The sequence below is a fragment of the Eriocheir sinensis genome, chromosome 8 (genome assembly GCF_024679095.1).
Source record: "Eriocheir sinensis breed Jianghai 21 chromosome 8, ASM2467909v1, whole genome shotgun sequence".
NCBI classification, from domain to species: Eukaryota; Metazoa; Arthropoda; class Malacostraca; order Decapoda; family Varunidae; genus Eriocheir; species Eriocheir sinensis.
Genome location: NC_066516.1, coordinates 19,754,421 through 19,773,573, shown reverse-complemented (window position 1 = coordinate 19,773,573; position 19,153 = coordinate 19,754,421). Strand labels below are relative to the sequence as shown.

Here is a 19,153-nt window from a genome sequence, read left to right as displayed (position 1 = left end):
ATGAATGTCTAAATAATAATAGGTGTTGCATTGAATTGGTTTAGTCTGTCATCTGCAATATAGAGAAACTTCATATGACGAACTAGGTGGGTAAAACAGTTAGCCTCCCTCTCTCAGGTGGGTGTGGGTGAAACAGCTTCTCTCTCATCGCTTTCCTTGTACCGGCGGCATCCTTCCTTCAAGAGTTGGCGCCACATACCCGTAGAGTGATCGGAAACTTGCGTACTTGCGAGTGTCTGAAGCAAACCTTTTGGCCACTTATTACTTTTGTCTTTGTGGGAACAGCGATTTGCGGGCTTTTTTTTTTACACCTTTTTTGTTGCCCTTGAGCTGTTTCCTTAGCTGTAAAAAAAATAATAATAATTCGCTGCAGCAAACTGACGATCTAAGCATTCTAAAACATACATCGCGTGCCCTCACTTATTTATGTCGCTCCAGCTTGAGGATTCATATTATTAGCGGTAGTTTAATGAAATAGTAAATCATCAAACGCGTCTCTTCATGTTTAATAACGCTGAAGCTGAGTAATGGGGTCAGATGTGAGTTAATACACTGAAATCCATCCATGTCACACTCTGTTATATTTTTGCTGTGATATGAAAGTGGTCTACATTTGTGTGGGTGGAACTGTTTATAATGGTTCATCTTTAAAGAGGTTATGATTCATCGTTGGCGGGGGGTTAGGAAAAAGGCACAGTTAGGAACATTCGGTATATCTGCGCGTGGCCTCGGTGTTCATCTCCGTCGCCTTGGCCCTTGAGTGTCCTTTGAATTTAGTGAAAAGAAGGATAGAGGTATGGTGAGAAAAACGAGAGAGGATGATGGAGGAAGCGGGGGGAAGGAGGAAGAGGAAACGTAATAGATAAGGGGTGAAGGAATGGGGGTAAGGGGATGGAAGAAGAGACGGGAGGGGGCAGGAGGGAGGCTAGAGCTATAGGGAACAAAGGGAGGAAGGATGGCTGGGCTAGTGAAGGGGATGGGAAGGAGGGAAGAGGAATGGTAGGGGAGAGGGAAACGTAATAGGTGAGGGGTGAAGTAGACTCGGTGGAGGGATGAAGGAAGGGATAGAAAGGGGCAGGAGGGAGTTTAGGGGTGGGTAGGTGGGAAGAGGAAAGGCAAGGGGTAGGAGAGGGTGGAGAAGACAGGATAAGGGAGGGGTGAGGTACAAAACAAAACAAAAAAAAACCTAACCTAACCTAACCTAACCTAACCCAACCCTCCCTTCCTCCCCCCCTGGGCTAGTGAAAGGGGTGGGTAGGTGGGAAGAGGAAAGGCAAGGGGTAGGAGAGGGTGGAAAAGACAAGGTAAGGGAGGGGTGAGGTATTGAGACAGATGAGGGGAGGGAGGTAAGGGTATATGGAGGGACCGGAGGGGGAAGGAAATGGACAAAAACAGCTGATGATGCGGCTAATGAGGGAAGCTTACCTGGCATTCACGTGAGGCCGACTCTCATTATTAGTGTTGCAAATGTAGTATCATAACGTTAATTAGATGATGATAATGAGGATGTGGCTGCCGGTGGTTTGTTCTTGATGGGGTGTAATTATTATTGTTATTATTATTATTATTATTATTATTATTATTATTATTATTATTATTATTATTATTATTATTATTATTATTATTATTATTATTATTATTATTATTATTATTATTATTATTGTTATTGTTATTAATATCGTTGTTATCGCTAGGGAAACGTTTAAGTCATGTACTCTGTTCTAAAAATAACGTGTGATAGTGTTTGTGAGAGAGAGAGAGAGAGAGAGAGAGAGAGAATGTGTGTGAAGGAAGGTAAGGCGGTAAGTGGAATGATAAACTATAAATAGTCCCCCTGCCAGCTAAAAACTTGCGTCATTGATAAGGGGTGTGAGGTAGAGGGGGGGGGGGGCAGAGGGAGGGAAGGAGATGAGGAGAAGGAGGAGGAGGAGGAGGAGGAGGAGGAGGAGGAGGACAGGAAACGTTTCTGTGGGTGGAGGCAATGGGACAGGTAGGTAAGGGGAGCAGGAAAGAGGGAGAAAAGGAAGGTAAGGGAAGAAGGGGAGGAGGAACCAGGTAAGCTAAAAGTAACTACACTCTTACGATGCAATACAAAGTAGAGAATAACATAAATGCGCAAATTGATATAGGAAGTCCTTACGTCACATTAGATAAGGAGAAAAAGGCGTAAGGGAGGAGGAGGAGGAGGAGGTGAAGCAGGTGACAGCGGAGGAGGAGGAGGTAAAAAATAGTGCAGATGAGATAAAATAAATGGAAGGGGACCAGAAAAAAAAGGCGTCATTAGAATAAGTTTCACATTAGTTTAATTTTGTTCCCCTTTCCACGGCGCCACCATTCTCGGTTTACACACACACACACACACACACACACACACACACACACACACACACACACACACACACACACACACACACACACTCGCTCACTCTCTGCAGTCTAGTGATAGGAGCGACAGCTAATCTTTATGACACTTTCTCCTGCTGCTGCTGCTGACGCTCCGTAGATAAGCAGCGTCAGTGTGTCCCCTCTGTTGTGACGAACGGACGCGCGCAAGCAAACACGGACGGACCTAAACACGGACGGACAAACGGACGGACGGACAAGTGTAGGTGTTGAGTGATTTTAGTGTGGTGGTGACGCGACTTAAAATATCAGGTGTGTTAAAAAAAATATAAAGGTGAAAAGAAAAGGAAAAACAAGTGAATGAGAAGCTCTGGATCGAAGGAAGAATGGAAGGAAGATAAGAAGGAAATAAAGTGAGACATAGGAGGAAGGAAGGAAGGAAGGAAGGAATAAAAGTGTGTAATAGGAGGAAGGAAGGAAGGAAGGAAGGAAGGAATAAAAGTGAGAAATAGGAGGAAGGAAGGAAAGAAGGAAGGAAGGAACGAAGGAAAGGAGTAAAAAAGGAAGGAAGGAAGTAAGTAAGGAAAGAAGGAACATAAATAAGGCGAATTGGAAGGAAAAAAAATGGAATAGTAAAAAGAATATAGGAAGAAGTTAAGGAAGGAGAAAAGCAAGACATCGTAATAACCCAATAGCAAAGAGCACAAAAATAGTGATCGTAATAGTTGTAAGTGAATTATTGTACGTTACAGCTGCAGTCAATCGGAAATCCAATATATTTCCTTCAGTTTTCATAAAAGAGGAACGTTTTTCACATCGTCAGCCTCGCCTACATAAGTAACATAGCGTTTCCCCCCGTGATTAAAACTTTCGGATTGATTGACTGCTGACCCAACGTTCGTGTGTGTGCAGGGGTAGGCGTTTGTCCGCGCGTTCGTTCGTGTGTGTCTGCGTCTGTGTGTGAACTGTGGAACTGACCGACAAGTTGCCTGATCGACTGGAAGGGTAACTGAGTGGCTTGCTAACTAACGGACTGACTCTCTGGGTAACTGGCAAAATAAGTGAGTGGCTAAGTGACTGGATAAATGGCTAAGTGATTGGGCGGCTACCTAAGTGACTGGTTAAGTGGCTAAATGACTGACTAGCTGGAAGACAGACTGAGAGGCAGGCTGAGAGGCAGGATGAGAGGCAGGCTGGCTGGCCTCCGAAGATATTGCTAACTATTGTCTTGCCTGCCCTCACCTCATTCTGTGCTCCCCTGCCAGCCCACCTGCTCTAGTAAGTTCGAGAGAGAGAGAGAGATTGTAAGTATTGTCGCTGCAGTGTTACGCAATCCAGAAGGTTTTATGGATAACTATATCAAGGACGCTGCATAATAAAACACATATTTAACTTTTTCTTTTCTTTTACTTAAGTTTTGACCGCGGCGCAGAGCCTTATCTCGCAGAGTCATGCAGTAGCGCCTGAAGCATAGTAAGGAATGTAATAATATTTGATGACGCGGCAATGAAATGATGAGGTCGCAAATTCACTCCCTTCCTGTAATCCGTTGTTTATGAATGTTTATAAATGATGTTGTTGTTGTTTTTGTTGCTTGTGCTTCGAGTTCAAACAAGTGAGGATGGTGTGTGTGTGTGTGTGTGTGTGTGTGTGTGTGTGTGTGTGTGTGTGTGTGTGTGTGTGTGTGTGTGTGTGTGTGTGTGTGTGTGTGTGTGTGTGTGTGTGTGTGTGTGTGTGTGTGTGTGTGTGTGTGTGTGTGTGTGTGTGTGTCGGGGAGGGCAGTGTGGAATTTCAGTAATTGTGGAGGAGATGGTTTTGGTGGTGATGGTATTGGTGGTGATGGTGATGGTGGTGGTGATGGTGGTGGTGATGGTGGTGGTGACTGTGGTGGTGATGGTGGTGGTGACTGCGGTGGTCCAGTGATCTGTGAATTAGTGCAGTCAACGTGGGATCCCAGGTTGAGGTCCTGCTGACGGTTTACGATTTTTCAACCATTGCCAAGTGGCTGAAGATCCTCATGCAGCAAAATAATCATAAACGTCTTTTAAGAAATATAAATAAATGCATTGCTCGTACCACTATCGGGTTAGGGTTGATTGATTACCACTGTTCATAAAATAGCTTACCAACGCAACATCTTACATAAAAAAATTATATTATCTACCATTTCTGCTGGGGCTATTTCAACGTAGATAGTTATGATGCTAGTCTCCCACCTTTACTCCATTTACACACACACACACACACACACACACACACACACACACACACACACACACACACACACACACACACACACACACACAAAGAGCTTTAGTTAACCTCCTTTACCTAGACAGATGCCATGTTTGAAGTGCGGAGTGTGTGAAGGGCGGAGAGGAGTGGGGTGAGGGGTAGGGAGGATGGAGGATGGTAGAGGAGCTGAAAGTGACCAACCAACCAACTATGGAGCATTACATACACTTGCCGCTGCCCGGCCTCAAACGATGCGTGTATTGGCATACTTCCTGAAGCTCCACGCTGCTGCCAAACTTGAGCAGGGTAACGGTGTGTGTGTGTGTGTGTGTGTGTGTGTGTGTGTGTGTGTGTGTGTGTGTGTGTGTGTGTGTGTGTGTGTGTGTGTGTGTGTGTGTGTGTGTGTGTGTGTGTGTGTGTGTGTGTGTGTGTCGGGGAGGGCAGTGTGGAATTTCAGTAATTGTGGAGGCGATGGTTTTGGTGGTGATGGTATTGGTGGTGATGGTGATGGTGGTGGTGATGGTGGTGGTGACTGTGGTGGTGATGGTGGTGGTGCCTCGAGCCGTTAATGGTTAGGGAATTTGCGCTTTTATTATGTTCTAAAGCTCGTTGAGATAGAGAGATAACACTTTTATTTTATTCTTGGCCTTTTCTGTTCACTCTTTTCTGGCACAACAAAACTGCCGGGAAAGATGTTATATAATCGAGGGTGGCTGCCCGGGGGTGTAGAGACGCTAAGCCACCTGGCGGGGACACCTGTCGGAGTACACCTGTGGCCCCTCACCTCACGCCTCGCCTTTCTCGGGTCCCGCGGCGCCTCGGTCCAAGAACCCAGACGCGGACCGAAAAAGAAAATATTGTGAGAAAAATGTACTGTCGGGTATATTTTTTTCATTGTTTCTGTCTCTCTCTGTCTGTCTGTCTCTGTGTCTAACTCTGTCTTTTTCTCTCATTTTCTCTTTCTTTCTCTCTTTGTTTCTTTCTTACTTTACGTCTTTCATTCACATTCATTCTTTCTTTCTTTTTTTTCCTTTCTTTCACTTTTTTTCTTTCTTTTGTTCTTTCTTTCATTCTCTCTCTCTCTCTCTCTCTCTCTCTCTCTCTCTCTCTCTCTCTCTCTCTCTCTCTCTCTCTCTCTCTCTCTCTCTCTCTCTCTCTCTCTCTCTCTCTCTCTCTCTCTCTCTCTCTCTCTCTCTCTCTCTCTCTCTCTCTCTCGCTGAAAAAAAGCCTTGGCATAGTCAGCAGCCAAAATCCTGGAAATTGACATGACATAAGCGAGAGAAAGAGAAAAAAAGAAAGAAAGTAAGAGAAAGTAAGGAAGGTAAATACTGAAAGAATGGATAAGAGATGAGTACAGGAAGGAATCAGTGGCATGATATATAAAAAAGGTAAAAATGAGGCTGAAGAAGGGAAGGATTAAAGGAAGGGGGTGGGAAACTGACTAAAGAGGAGGAATGAAGTAAAAAAAATGGGGCCCTCGTGAAGGTTCAAATGTAAATGTTGCCGCGGAGGAGGAAGTGGCTAGGTAGTGGGTTTTATTGGGCGACTCGGCGTCTGAAGAATAAAGTTAATTAAAGAAAGGAAATTCAGAGTTGGTTTAGCCGACTTGCAGATTCGGTTTTGGTCTGTCTGTCTGTCTGTCTGTCTGTCCGTCTGTCTTTGTAATTTTATGTCTGTGTCTTTCATTCAGTCTGTTTGTCTATCTGTGTATCTCTCTCTCTCTCTCTCTCTCTCTCTCTCTCTCTCTCTCTCTCTCTCTCTCTCTCTCTCTCTCTCTCTCTCTCTCTCTCTCTCTCTCTCTCTCTCTCTCTCTCTCTCTCTCTCTCTCTCTCTCTCCTTCCCCCACCCCCCACACCAGGTGATGCAATAACTGTGTGACCAGAGTTTTTAATATTACTGTAAATCGTAATCTTATCACCTTAAACGGGATTTGAAGCTCTCCGTGTGCTATCTCTTGACCTTCTTCTCGGGGTAGGGGGATCGGGGAGGAAAAGGGGCGGGGGGAATATGGGACAGTGTAGGGAAGCGGGAAAGGCGTAGGAGGAGGGTGGGGAAGATAGTACATGTTGGATGGAATGGGAAGGGAGTTGCAGTTGTGGTAGTAGTAGTAGTAGTAGTAGTAGTAGTAGTAGTAGTAGAAGTAGTAGTAGTTGCGTAAAGAAGTGACTAAGAAGGGATAATGTAGAGGTGCATAATTGAGTTAAAGAATGGAAATTTGTTGGGGCAAGGGGAGAAAGTAGGTCACGTGGCTTGGTAGTGAGGAAAGGGGAGCAGATGAGGACACCCTAACGCACTAGTCACGTACTAACATGCAGGGAAAAGCGATGAAAAATGAGGAATGCTGTTGATGAGGACAGAATAGGAGCAAATGGACGTAGGGAGGGGAATAAAATCAAACATGGGATAGACGGAAAGTAGAAATTTTGATGATGTTTGGGGGAGTGAAGAGATGTTTTGGGGGGCGTTTAGTGGGCAGGGGAGAGGCGAAGGACGGGAAAAAGGAAAAGTGAAGGAGGGAGGGAGAGAAGTAAAGAGGTTGTGGTGGTGGTGGTGGCTTATAAAGATAGTCTGGATAAGGAAGTTGTATAAGAGAGAGAGTAAACCTTCAGCGAACGTCCATGAATGATTGATAGAAAAGAACAAAAGTTAAGCCAACGAAAAAGTTGAAATAAAGAAAGTATGGTTGTAGAATAAAATGAAAAATAGAAGATGGTAGAAAATCATAAATCAGGATCGGGAAGAAATGAAATATAAAAGAAGAAGAATAAAAAAATATCAGTATAATAGTTTGTGTTTTCATTATTCATTATACAAAAATCAGAACGTATCTTTACCTTTAATTCACTCTCCCTCCGTCACCATCAACCTCAAATCTATATGCCTCAATCCCTTTCCATTCCTCCCATCCACTCTCGTTCCTTTTCACTATCCCGTCCAGGGCCTCTGCTCGCTCATCTAAATAATTGCAATTGTTTTTTTTTTTCTTCACTTTTACACTATAAGATGAAAATATATTTACTACTACTACCTCTCACTCTCTCCTCACTCACTCTCACCTCTTCTATAAAAATTTCTCTCCCTTCATTCCATCACCAACCTCACCTCAATTACACCTCCTCAAACATCTTCGCTGCCTCTCCCTCCCACCCCAGCATCCCTCTTTCTACCTCATCACCAATTACTCCCATCCTACCACCCCCTTCAACATCGCTACCTCTCCATCCTTCTCCCTCTCTTTTTTCATCCCTATCAAACCAGACTCCTTACTCCTCTTCCTAGTATCCTTTCCCTCCTCCCAGCCCCTTTAACATCACTGCCTCCCTCTCTCTCTCTCACATCCCTTTCCTCCACTTTCTTCAACGATGCTGCCTCTACTTCTCCTTCCCTCTTTCATTCCTCACTCCTCTTCCTTATACCTTTTCCCCTCCTCCTTTCCCTTCAACGTACCTGCCTCTCCTTTTCCCTTTCCCTCTCATCGACTCCATACCAGACTTCCCTCTTCCTCCTACCTCTTTATCAATGCTGCCTCCCTCTCCCCCTCTCTTTCACTTCCCTTCCATACCAGACTCTTCACTCCTCTTCCTTATACCTCTTCCCCTCCTCCTTCCCCTTCAACATCTCCGTCTCTCCTTCTCCCTTCCTCTTACATCCCCACCATACCAAAGTCCCCACTCCTCTCTTAACTATTTCCCCCCTCCTCCCCCCCTCTAAGCTCCCCACAACCCACCAATAGAAAACTTAGGCCTCTGCACAACCCGGGCCAAACTTTTTAAGCCTTCAGGAGGATATGCGTCCAAGACAGGTCCACCTCCGATCTCTCTCTCTCTCTCTCTCTCTCTCTCTCTCTCTCTCTCTCTCTCTCTCTCTCTCTCTCTCTCTCTCTCTCTCTCTCTCTCTCTCTCTCTCTCTCTCTCTCTCTCTCTCTCTCTCTCTCTCTCTCTCTCATCTCTTACTCTCTCTCTCTCTCTCTCTCTCTCTCTCTCTCTCTCTCTCTCTCTCTCTCTCTCTCTCTCTCTCTCTCTCTCTCTCTCTCTCTCTCCTCTCTCTCAGTTTGTCTCTCACTTTATCAATCAGTCAGTCAGTCAGTCAGTCAGTCAGTCGTTCATTTAGTCAGTCAATTAAAAAGTCATTAAGTCGTCAGTCACTCGGTCATTTAGTCAGTCAGTCAATTAATCAGTCAGTTGGTCAATCAGTCGGTCAGTCAATCTGTGGTTCAGTCATTCAGCCAGTCTTTTAGTCAGTCAGTCAATTAATCAGTCAGTCAGGCAGTCATTCAGTCAGTCTAAGCTAGCCAGTCAGTCAGTCAGTCAAACAGTTGTTCAATTAGTCAGTCAGTCAGTCATTCAGTCAGTCTAAGCTAGCCAGTCAGTCAGTCAGTCAATCAGTTGTTCAATTAGTCAGTCAGTTATTTAGTCAGTCAGTCAGTCATTCAGTCATTCAGTTGTTCAATCAGTCAGTCAGTTGCTCAGTCAGTCAGTCAGCCGTTCAGTCAGTCAATCAGTCAGTCAGTCAGTCGGTCGTTCATTCATTCATTCGTTCAGTCAGTCAGTCAGTCGTTCAGTCCGTCAGCCAGTTGTTTAATCAGTCAGTAAGTAAGTCAGTTAGTCAGTCAGTCGGTCAGTCCATTCATTTGCACGCGTCCACCAATACTCGCTTTAAGTTAGTTCATGGCTCGCTGTGTAAAGTTTGTTAAGTCTCTAATTACTGAATTCCCGGAACCTTATTGCCATTCTCTCTCTCTCTCTCTCTCTCTCTCTCTCTCTCTCTCTCTCTCTCTCTCTCTCTCTCTCTCTCTCTCTCTCTCTCTCTCTCTCTCTCTCTCTCTCTCTCTCTCTCTCTCTCTCTCTCTCTCTCTCTCTCTCTCTCTTTCTCTCTCTCTCTCATTTCATATCTTTACCTAACTTTGTCTATCATAACTTCGCCTATATTTTCTTTCTTTACCTGTCCCCTACCTTTACTCTTATCTCATTCTGTACTGGTGCTCTTCTTCATGCCCATGCCTTTGGTCCCGTCGCTTCCTCCTTCTATACACTCATGAGTTTTCCTTCCTTCCCCTCCACTGTAACTTTTCTTTCATTTTCTCATGAGACTTCAAACTGCAATACCCTTTGTGACACCTTTCGTTCTGCTTTGTTTGGGGTGTTGGTAACTATTTCTTTTTTTGCGTGTCGCCCATGAGGCCAGTAGTTTTTATTTGCAGGGTCTGGTATTCGACCCCATCCCGTTATGGTGCATAAAAGTGTTTATTGTGGCACCCTTTTACATGCTGCCCCCCAGAGATCGTCTTTGATCCTCTTTTAGAAAGAATCTAAAGTGCGGGTTGTTAAATGGTCTTCATGACATGTGGGTAGTCTTAAGCCACTCGGCGATGACTGAACAATTCCCAGCTTATAGCGGTGGGCGGCACGCGAACCTGCCTCCTCCTGGACGCCGCGCCTGCACCACTCAGCCACCGTTGTGGGGTGTTTGGGTGTTGGAAACACTTAAGTGATTATAATGATTATATAATTAAATGATTATAATCACTTATTTTTATGATGTTGGTAAAACTGCGGGAAATAACTGCTTGTGGTGTTGCACACACTGCTTGTATGTACTGGAAGCCTTGGGTATTGATAGCAATTTATGTTTTACCTGTGAGTGGTGATGGTAATGTTTCAGGTATGCAAACGGAGGGAAAGTAAGGGACTCTTTGTTATGTTGGTAATTCTGAAAGAATGTGAGTGACTGTCTGGGTTGGTAAAATTGACGGGATGGAAAGTGACTTTGCTGCGGCGACCATTGTTAGGAGGACTGAATTAGGTCATGGATGCTCAGGACGGAAGATTGTTGTTGTTTTATATTCACCAGCACAATGGCGGGAAGGTTTATGGGAAAGCCCTGCCGAGGCTGACACGTGAAGGGGAGTGTGTCGGGGTTTTTGTCAACAGACCGGCTACAGCAGCAGATGCCGACGTTACCTGTCCGTTGCCGAGCGTCTGGCGTGTCGTGACAGTCGGTGACAGGGTTATTTTAGACCGGACAGGTGGTGAAGGTGAAAACCACTGTTCTTCGCAGGCTGACTTACCGCCTGTGACAACTTACGCTTTATGTCTTCATTTTTCTTATTCCTTTCCTTCCTTCCTCCTTCCCTCCCTTCTCCCTTCATTATCATCCCTTTGTACCATCTCCCATTACTCCTTCCTTGTGTTGACCCACAAGTAAAGTTTGTTAAGTCTCCCTTCCAAAGTCCTTTCTTCTCCACTCGCTCACAGGAGTCGAAAAACTACTTTCTTTGTGACTTCTGACAAACTTTCTTGACCTCATTTTGCACATTCTCTTCGTCTGCGTCGTCATCTTCCACTTCATCCTCCTCCTCCTCATCATCTCCTTTTTCTCCTCCGCTTCCTCTTCCTCCTTTACCAGTCACAGCCAGGGATCTCTTAATGAAAATCACGGCGGGCTGACACACCGAGTTTACACAAATATTGAAGAGTAAACTTGACTTTACTTTCATGGTGTGTGTGTGTGTGTGTGTGTGTGTGTGTGTGTGTGTGTGTGTGTGTGTGTGTGTGTGTGTGTTTTGTGTGTGTGTTTGTCCCCTCTCATCCTTTTATTTCGTGCATTTGTTGACTTTTGGAATCACTCAGAATGCATGAAACACTAATGAAAAAAATATCTGCATTATTCTTATTTGCAGACTGAGCCATTTTTTTTTATTTTTACCAGTCAAACATTTGTATACGCGGCTGTTGTAGAACAAACGCGAGTATGCCATCATATTCACAGCTTTTTTTTTTCATAAACTGGATATAAACTTTTTATTTAATTTCATAAGACGAGGGTTTTAAACTATGATGCTTATTACCTTTGGATTGGCAATATTATACGTAATGAGGTACTAAGTTGATGGTAATTGGCCAGGCAATAGTGCTCATTATCCATATATGAACAGGCACCAGTATCATTCAATTGTCAGGAAGCAATAATTAATAAGTTATGGTACTATTAATTTCGTGTGTGTGTGTGTGTGTGTGAGAGAGAGAGAGAGAGAGAGAAAGTGTGTGTTTGTCGAGCGCTTGTCGGAGTATTGTCTTGAGGCTCGGTCTTGAGGGATAAAGGAGGCGAGGACGAAAATCGCGAGGATATTGAGAATTGGAGCTTTTATGCGAGGGTGAAGAGAACACAGTTTTGGATAGGATGATTGGGAATGCTCTCTCTCTCTCTCTCTCTCTCTCTCTCTCTCTCTCTCTCTCTCTCTCTCTCTCTCTCTCTCTCTCTCTCTCTCTCTCTCTCTCTCTCTCTCTCTCTCTCTCTCTCTCTCTCTCTCTCTCTCTCTCTCTCTCTCTCTCTCTCTCTCTCTCTCTCTCTCTCTCTCTCTCTCTCTCTCTCTCTCTCTCTCTCTCTCTCTCTCTCTCTCTCTCTCTCTCTCTCTCTCTCTCTCTCTCTCTCTCTCTCTCTCTCCATCCAGCTCTATTTCTCTTTCCCTTCCTTTTTTTCTCTGTCTCCTATCTTCCCACAAACAATTCTCATTCTCTTCTTTTTTCCCTCATTGGTTTCCTTCTTTCTCTCTCTTCCAAAGCATAACAAATCTCATTCTTTTTCACTGTCTCTCTTTCTCGTTTATTCTATCTATGTTTCTTTTTCTTTCTTTCTTTCTTTCTTTCTTTCTTTCTTTCTTTCTTTCTCTGTTTCTTTTTTTCAATCTTTCTTTCTTTTTCTTTCCTCCTTTCTTTACCTTTCTCTTATTCTCTCTCTCTCTCTCTCTCTCTCTCTCTCTCTCTCTCTCTCTCTCTCTCTCTCTCTCTCTCTCTCTCTCTCTCTCTCTCTCTCTCTCTCTCTCTCTCTCTCTCTCTCTCTCTCTCTCTCTCTCTCTATCTCTCTCTCTCTCTCTCTCTCTCTCTCTCTCTCTCTCTCTCTCTCTCTCTCTCTCTCTCTCTCTCTCTCTCCACCCCACTCCCACCCCTCCCCCTCCCACCCCACACCCCTCACCCACCAACCCGCCATCACTCCGCTCTCTCCTTCCTTATCGAAAGAGGAGCTGAAGGGCGGAAGAGCAGCATTCCTTTCCCCTGCAATTCCGCGAAAGACCATGATTGGAGTGACGTTTGTGGAAGGGCTGCGGCTGATTGGCTCTTCAGGTCCCGCCTAGACTGACTCAGCAGCAGGCACCCCTCTACCTCCCCTCCTCCAGCCACCTCCTTCCATCCGATCCTTCACCCAAGACGAATTGATGCTTAAATCTTTCACGTCTTCCCTTGCCTCGCCTTCGCCCTTGCCCGCGCCCTCCTGCCGTATCTAATCCTCGAGGCGCCGAAGAAACTGCCGCTCTTGTTGGGTTGAGGGTCACAGCGATAATGGACTTTGAGATGGACGAGAGACCTTGAAACCGCAGGTCGAAGCGTTCTCCATATTATTTTTTTATTTATCCTTCCCGCTTCCTTCCTCTTCTCCTTCCCTGCTGCTTCATCTCATCCCTCCCCAGAAGAAAGCTTGACTTGAAGAGGACAAAATTCATTTATACCACACGGGAAAATGTTTTCATGTATTTTTCCTTCCTACTTCCTTCCTTTTTACATCCCTCTGCAGCCAAAGACCTCGAGTGGCCTAAGATTAATAAAACCAAACGACAAAGTGTACCTTCTTTCTTTCCCTCCTTTTTCTTCCCTCCTTCCTTCCTTCCCTCGGCTCTCCTTCCTGTTTCCTTCCTCTCTTATTTCCTCCTTTTCTTACTCCTCTCCAGCCAAGGACACCGCAACCACAAATCGTTCATCGTCTCTTCCCTTCTTTTCCTTCCTCTTCCCTTGTGACGCATGATGGCGCAGGGAGGGGGAACGCGGGGCTGATGGTTATATACGAAAGCATCATCGCGTCACTAGCCTGAGTAACGTCGTGTATAGGGTGATGGTGTCGCTGCTTCCGTCTCCGCTGCCGTCTCTTGGGTGACTGGACGGATGAAGGCGGAAGGGAACAAAATGAAGGAGTTATATATCGCCTTGCTGTTTGATGTGACATACCTCCTTTTGCCTGTCATTGCTACCTTTGATGCTGGTTCACGACATTCATCCCCCCCCCACACACACCTCAACGCACCTCTCACCCGTTCTGAACCAAGGTATTGCAAGGTGTCGCGTTCATAAACCAGGTGCGACCAGTCCTTTCTCTCCGCTCCCCTCACACCTTCCATTTCTCACCTGCTGGAAGATGACACACCTGGACTGCTAGTTGTGTGGGGGTGTAGAAGAGAGGTGAAAAGGGTGTGTGTGTGTGGGGGGGGGGGAGAATAGTTGTGAAGTGGAGGACTGTGGAGGACTGTGGTGGTGTATGTGGGGGGGGGGGGAGGATAAAGTGTGTAGTGGAGAAGTGTGGAAAGGTTGAGAATAATTTTAAAGTGGAAGATTGTGGGGTTAAGATTAGTTTTAGGTCCGTGCCAGTATCTCATCACCTACCTTATGAAACATCACTATCTCTTCATATATCTTTTATACAAACCTTCAACAGTCATGGAAACGCTTTGAAAATCCAATTCAAGGACTTTTTTTTTACTCATGAAAATAGGGGATAATATTTACGAAAGCGCGTCGCCTCCTTTGGTGCTGGCCGCGGCGGCGCTGCAGCCGGTGTTGCGAGAAATACCTCCTCGCTGAAATAAGTCACATATACATGTGGGGGGGGTCCTGGTTAGAACGGGGGGTCGAGGGGGGCGCAGCCCCCCCGTTAGTAGGTCATAAAGTTCGGTTGGAGTAGTTTGAATATGCTCCCCGACCCTAAACCCTTTGCGAGCTATTTTACGGCTGCGGCGGCTGCAGCGTCGCCGCGGCCAGCACCAGAGAAGGCGACGCGCTTTCGTAAACATTATCCCGTATTTTCAAGAGTAAAAAAAAAGTCCTTGAATTGGATTTTCAAAGCGTTTCCATGACTGTTGAAGGTTTGTAGAACAGATATATGAAGAGATACTGATGTTTCATAAAGTAGATTATGAGATACTGGCACGGACCTAATACGAATCTTTACCGATTGTGGAGCCTTACATGGTCTTGTGTCACATGGGAGGTCTTGTGTCACGGAGAAGTGTGGAATAATTGTTAAAAGAGGAAGGTTTATGTGGAAAGCTGCGGAGTGGGGGACTGTAGAAGACTGTCGAAGTGTGTGTGGGATAAACAGTTTAGTGAATTGTGGAAATGGTAGTTATGGTGTGTGTGGGAAGAATTGTGAAGTGGAGGATTGTGGTGAGAGAGGATAGATTGTGGAATGGAGAAGTGTGGAAGTGTTAATAACTGTAGAGGTTAAGAGGAGTATGTGGGAGGAACTGTAAAGTGGAGGACTGGTGTGTAGAGGTGGGAATTGTGGGGGTATATATGGAAGGGTGAGAGGGAGGTGGGAGGGGGATGTACGGGTGAAGGAGAAGAGCAGTGGAGATAACCAATTCAGGCTCACGAACAAAACGAGGATAAACCAAGACTTTCCATCAAACCTCCACTTCCTCCACCACCATCATCTTCACCACCATCACTATCTGCATCACCACCGTCATCACCATCACCATCATCCCGCCCGCAATTTGTGTTCCCTGACTTTTCCTTCCGCTTGACTCACTAGGAAACGACATCCAACTCTTTGGCGCTCCTTCTTTCTTTTTATCTTTCCTCCTCCTCCTCCTCCTCCTTTTTCTCTTCTTATCCGTTGAACGCAATCAGGAAACTTTTGGGTGAAGGCATCGCAATAACCGTGTTGGCACGAGACAAACACTGATGGAATGGATGGCGTGTGGCGGCTCACATTTTTGTGATGCAGATTTTTTTATGACCCGCTGAGTGGTGGAGATGGGAAGACGGAGCCACGTCTCTGATCAGTGCCGTTGTGTCTTTATGATCACAGCTACGAATGACATTGATGTTAGTGGAAAGCAATACGTTTTTATTTGATTGCATTGCTACATAATGCATTTTAGGATAATTTTCGAATGTCAGTGGAAAACAAAGAAAGTTGCTGAAGTTTTCTTCTTAAAATGTATTTGCTGCAACAGTTACGTTGAAGGTAGAAAAGGGAGCCATTTAGTGACGAAACTTTACTTGTTCATAAAAGTCACCACAAAATAAGATTATGGATAAAACTCATGTGAAGCACTCACGATACATAATTGGTCCCAGTTTCTCAATACTGTAAATGTTCTTAATTTGGTCTTCCACTAACAAATCTTTCTTCTCCTTGCAGGCCTGAGGATGGCGGCGAGCGGTCATTGCCATGGACGCTGAGGGCGACCCGTCGAGGTCCGCGACAGCTAGAGTCGTGCCGCGCGTTGCTGTGCTTTTGTTGTAATTCGCACTTGGAAAAGAAAATGTGTTTAAAGGCCTCTCATAGACGGTTGGCCAAGTGATACGCAGTGACAAAGCTAAGCGTGAGGAGGCCTGGCAGGCGGCAGCATGACGTGGACGCGGCCAGCCTGGTGCAGGCGGGCGGGCATGACGCTGGTGGTGGCGGCGGTGGTCCTGGCGGGGGTGGCGGCAGTGGGGGCGGCGTCCGTGAGTGGGGGCGGCTCACAACAACAGCTCACTCAGGAGGAGAGGCTCTACCACCCCCGTTCTCCCTTGTACCGCCACGCCCGCGCCCGCCGCCTCGCTAGTCCCCCCACCAAGGAGTCTGAACCCTCTGGGGATGTCGGCGCTATGGTTGGGCGTCTACAACAGCTCACAAATACCTCCACGTCCGCTGTGGTGAACACAACGGCAGGCGGCGGCGGTGGAGGGAAGGGCGGAGGGAATATAGTAAAGCCGCAGGAGGTGAGAAGGCGAGGGAAAACCCGCGAAAATGTGCTCCTGTCGGTTAGTAAGACGCGTAGCTACAACACGTTCATAGACACGAGTAGAGTCAACAAGAGCAAGAGGTCGCCCCGCATGGTGAAATGTGCTATCGAGCCGCCCATATTAAAACTGCCCCAGAGCGACGACCACGTGATCGACGTGGCGGTGATCGTGCCGTGTAACGAGTCGCACCAGTACTCCCGCATGAAGGTGCTGCCCGTGGTGGAGCTGGCCGTGCGCTACCTCCAGGAGAACGGCCTCCGCGGACCTCTGGAAAACTACACCATCAATATCCGCTACAGGGATTCGCGGCTGTCCTCCACCTACGGCCCGCTCGCTGCCGTCGACCTCTTCTTCAATAACTCCGCAGGTGAGTGTGCGAAGTGTTGTTACCTGTGGTTTCAAGGCCCTGGCGCTGTGCTCATTTTTATCTTCTTTCATTCAACGCATGTTTTTTTATCACCTCCCTCGGCAGGTAAGTGTGGAGAGGTATTGGTACGTGTACGAACTCCAAAGGCCTGGCACTCCGCTTTTATTTTCTCTTCCTTTAGGGACTACATATTTCTTGTTCTTTGTTTAATATTTGGATGATATTATTGTACCTCCAAGTGTATACGTTTTCACCTGTGTGTGTCTCGCCAGACAACTTTATTACCGTAGAACTTGAAGAAATTTCTGCAGGTTCAAGGAGTGGGCTGGCCGGCCTTCCTTCAGTTTAAGTATTCAAGCTTGGTGGTCGATCAAGAGGTTACCGGGACAACAGCGGCTGGAGGCCGGCAGCTTTTGTCTTTGTCTCGGCCCGGCACTGCCCCAGCGTTCAGTGCCTCGGGGTTTTCTCCTCCCGTCCTTTCAATTTTTTTCTGAAGTGGAAACATAATTTCTTCAGTTTGGTTTGCAACATATTCCGTGTTTTTCTTTTGAAGCGAAAGCATTGGTAATCGAATAAGAGAACGTTATCCCGCTGGCACAGCTGACTCTAAGTTTAAAGAACTTTTGACTCTAAAACTTTCTTCCATCTCTGCTTAACTAATCTAGAGGGTAGTTAGTCATCCTTCATCGCAAGAGTAACGTCTCGCCTCCGTGAACGCCACTAGCGGGAGGAACGCGGGGTCAGCGTCGCGGGTTCAGGAGCACGGAAAGCCGTCCCCTTTTCAGAATTCACTTCCCTCGGGCTTCTCCCGCTCGAGTTGCAGCGAGAGTCAGGCAGTTTTAGCCAATTTTCTACGACCCTCCGGGAGAAATATTGTTCCGCTGTCAGGAGAGTTCTTTTTTTATTGTGGGGACAGACTTATGGGCCCGAGGGAAGGTGATACCAAGAAAGTGCAGCGGACTCGGCCACCTGCGGTCCGGGCTGTGACCACGTACCAAAGTGACAGTAACAAACGTGCCCAAAAGGATCACTAAAAGCCAGCGCGAACCAGTCCCCCAACACACAGGTTTTTAGGTTTTCAGGTCAAAGCAGCGCCTGGCGTGAACAAAAGTGACCCTGATTGTTGAAAGTGGCGGTGGAACGCGACGTCTCGGTGACTCGGCCGACGAGGGCTTCGACTCGCCACTCCCTCGCGCCCCTGTTGTAAACTTCGAAATCTTCTTTAATATTTCCTAATAGTGGTTATAGATAATGGCTCGAGACAAATATTTGGTATATACCTTGATCTACTGATACTTAGGAAATCTTTATGGTAAAACTACCCTGTCCTGATCGGAAACATAACAAAATATTTTCCTGAAAACTTCCGTCGTTCATGATCAAGCGATGTGACCATAAGAACATAAGGAGTTTGCAAGAGGCCGTTAAGCCTTTGCAAGGCAGCTCTTGTGAACCTAACCCCACCTAACATCACTAAACATGAAATTATCTAAGCTTTTTTCGAATGTGTTTATCATATGGAGCTCTGCCTTACCATCAGGACCTTAAATATCACCCTTATTAAAGCCCCTCTTTTTTTCTTCATCCATTAATAAACCTCGATCGTCTCCTCGCACCCTCCACCTTTTTAGTGAATGCAAGTGTAATTGTTAAGTTTTTCCTTATATGGCAAGTTTTTTAACCCGTGATTCGCCATGAATCATCTTTATCCTCCTCCTCTGTATCGATTCTAACATTTTAATATCTAGTCTATAGTAAGGTGACCAGAACTAAACCTCATAATCGAGAAGAGGTCTTTCTAATGCTGAATATATCTTGAGGATGACTTCAGCGCCCTTTCTGCTTATGGTCCTTGAAATGAATCTCAGTATCCTGTTTGCACGATTTCTAGCCTGAAAGCTTTGTGCCCTTGGACGGAGATCAGAGCTCACTAAAACCCCTAAATCCTTCTCACACCTGGACCTGTTAAGGGGAGTGTCATTTAGGCGATAATTGTGTGAAGGGTTATTCCTGGCAGAAAATAAGTCACTTTCTGGGCATAGGTGGGAGTATCTTTACCTGGCTCCTTGGTAACATTTCCTGCGAGTGAATTAATGCTCGTGGCGGCAGGTACCGAGAGCGAGATATTTCCTTATCGTCGGATCAGTCCGGTATATGACGCCCTTATCGGCGGTGACACAAGGATCACGCCGGTAAGCCCTGCAGTGATAAGCTTCCCGGGCAATACCAAATGAACCCTGAGTGAGCACAAGGAGAGGAAGGGGACGTGACGGCGGGCAGGGAGAGTGAGCAGGGGAGAAAGGCGGCAAGGGAAGAAGGGAAATCTAAGGACGGGTACGTGTCCATGGGCATGTATAGGGAAAAAGGGGAACAAGGGAATGAGGATGGTAGTAATTGGGTCGTTAGGAGCAGGGGCGAGGGTGAG

The 19,153-nt window shown here is 46.1% G+C and overlaps 1 protein-coding gene across 4 annotated transcripts in view; it reads left to right on the top strand.

The window, feature by feature from the left end:
• Window positions 1-16,964, top strand: part of LOC126995645 (uncharacterized) — a 157,432-nt gene extending 140,468 nt beyond the window's left edge. For 2 of the 4 annotated variants that reach the window (XM_050855383.1, XM_050855384.1), the window contains one exon: window positions 15,772-16,964. In XM_050855383.1, the coding sequence (XP_050711340.1) occupies window positions 15,981-16,949 (969 nt within the window). In that variant the 5' untranslated portion in view covers window positions 15,772-15,980 and the 3' untranslated portion in view covers window positions 16,950-16,964. Of the gene's footprint in view, window positions 1-2,509; window positions 2,606-3,213; window positions 3,622-15,771 lie in introns of those variants that run through there. The other 2 variants (XM_050855385.1, XM_050855386.1) reach the window with 2 other exon arrangements.
• The last annotated feature ends 2,189 nt before the right edge of the window (window positions 16,965-19,153 follow it).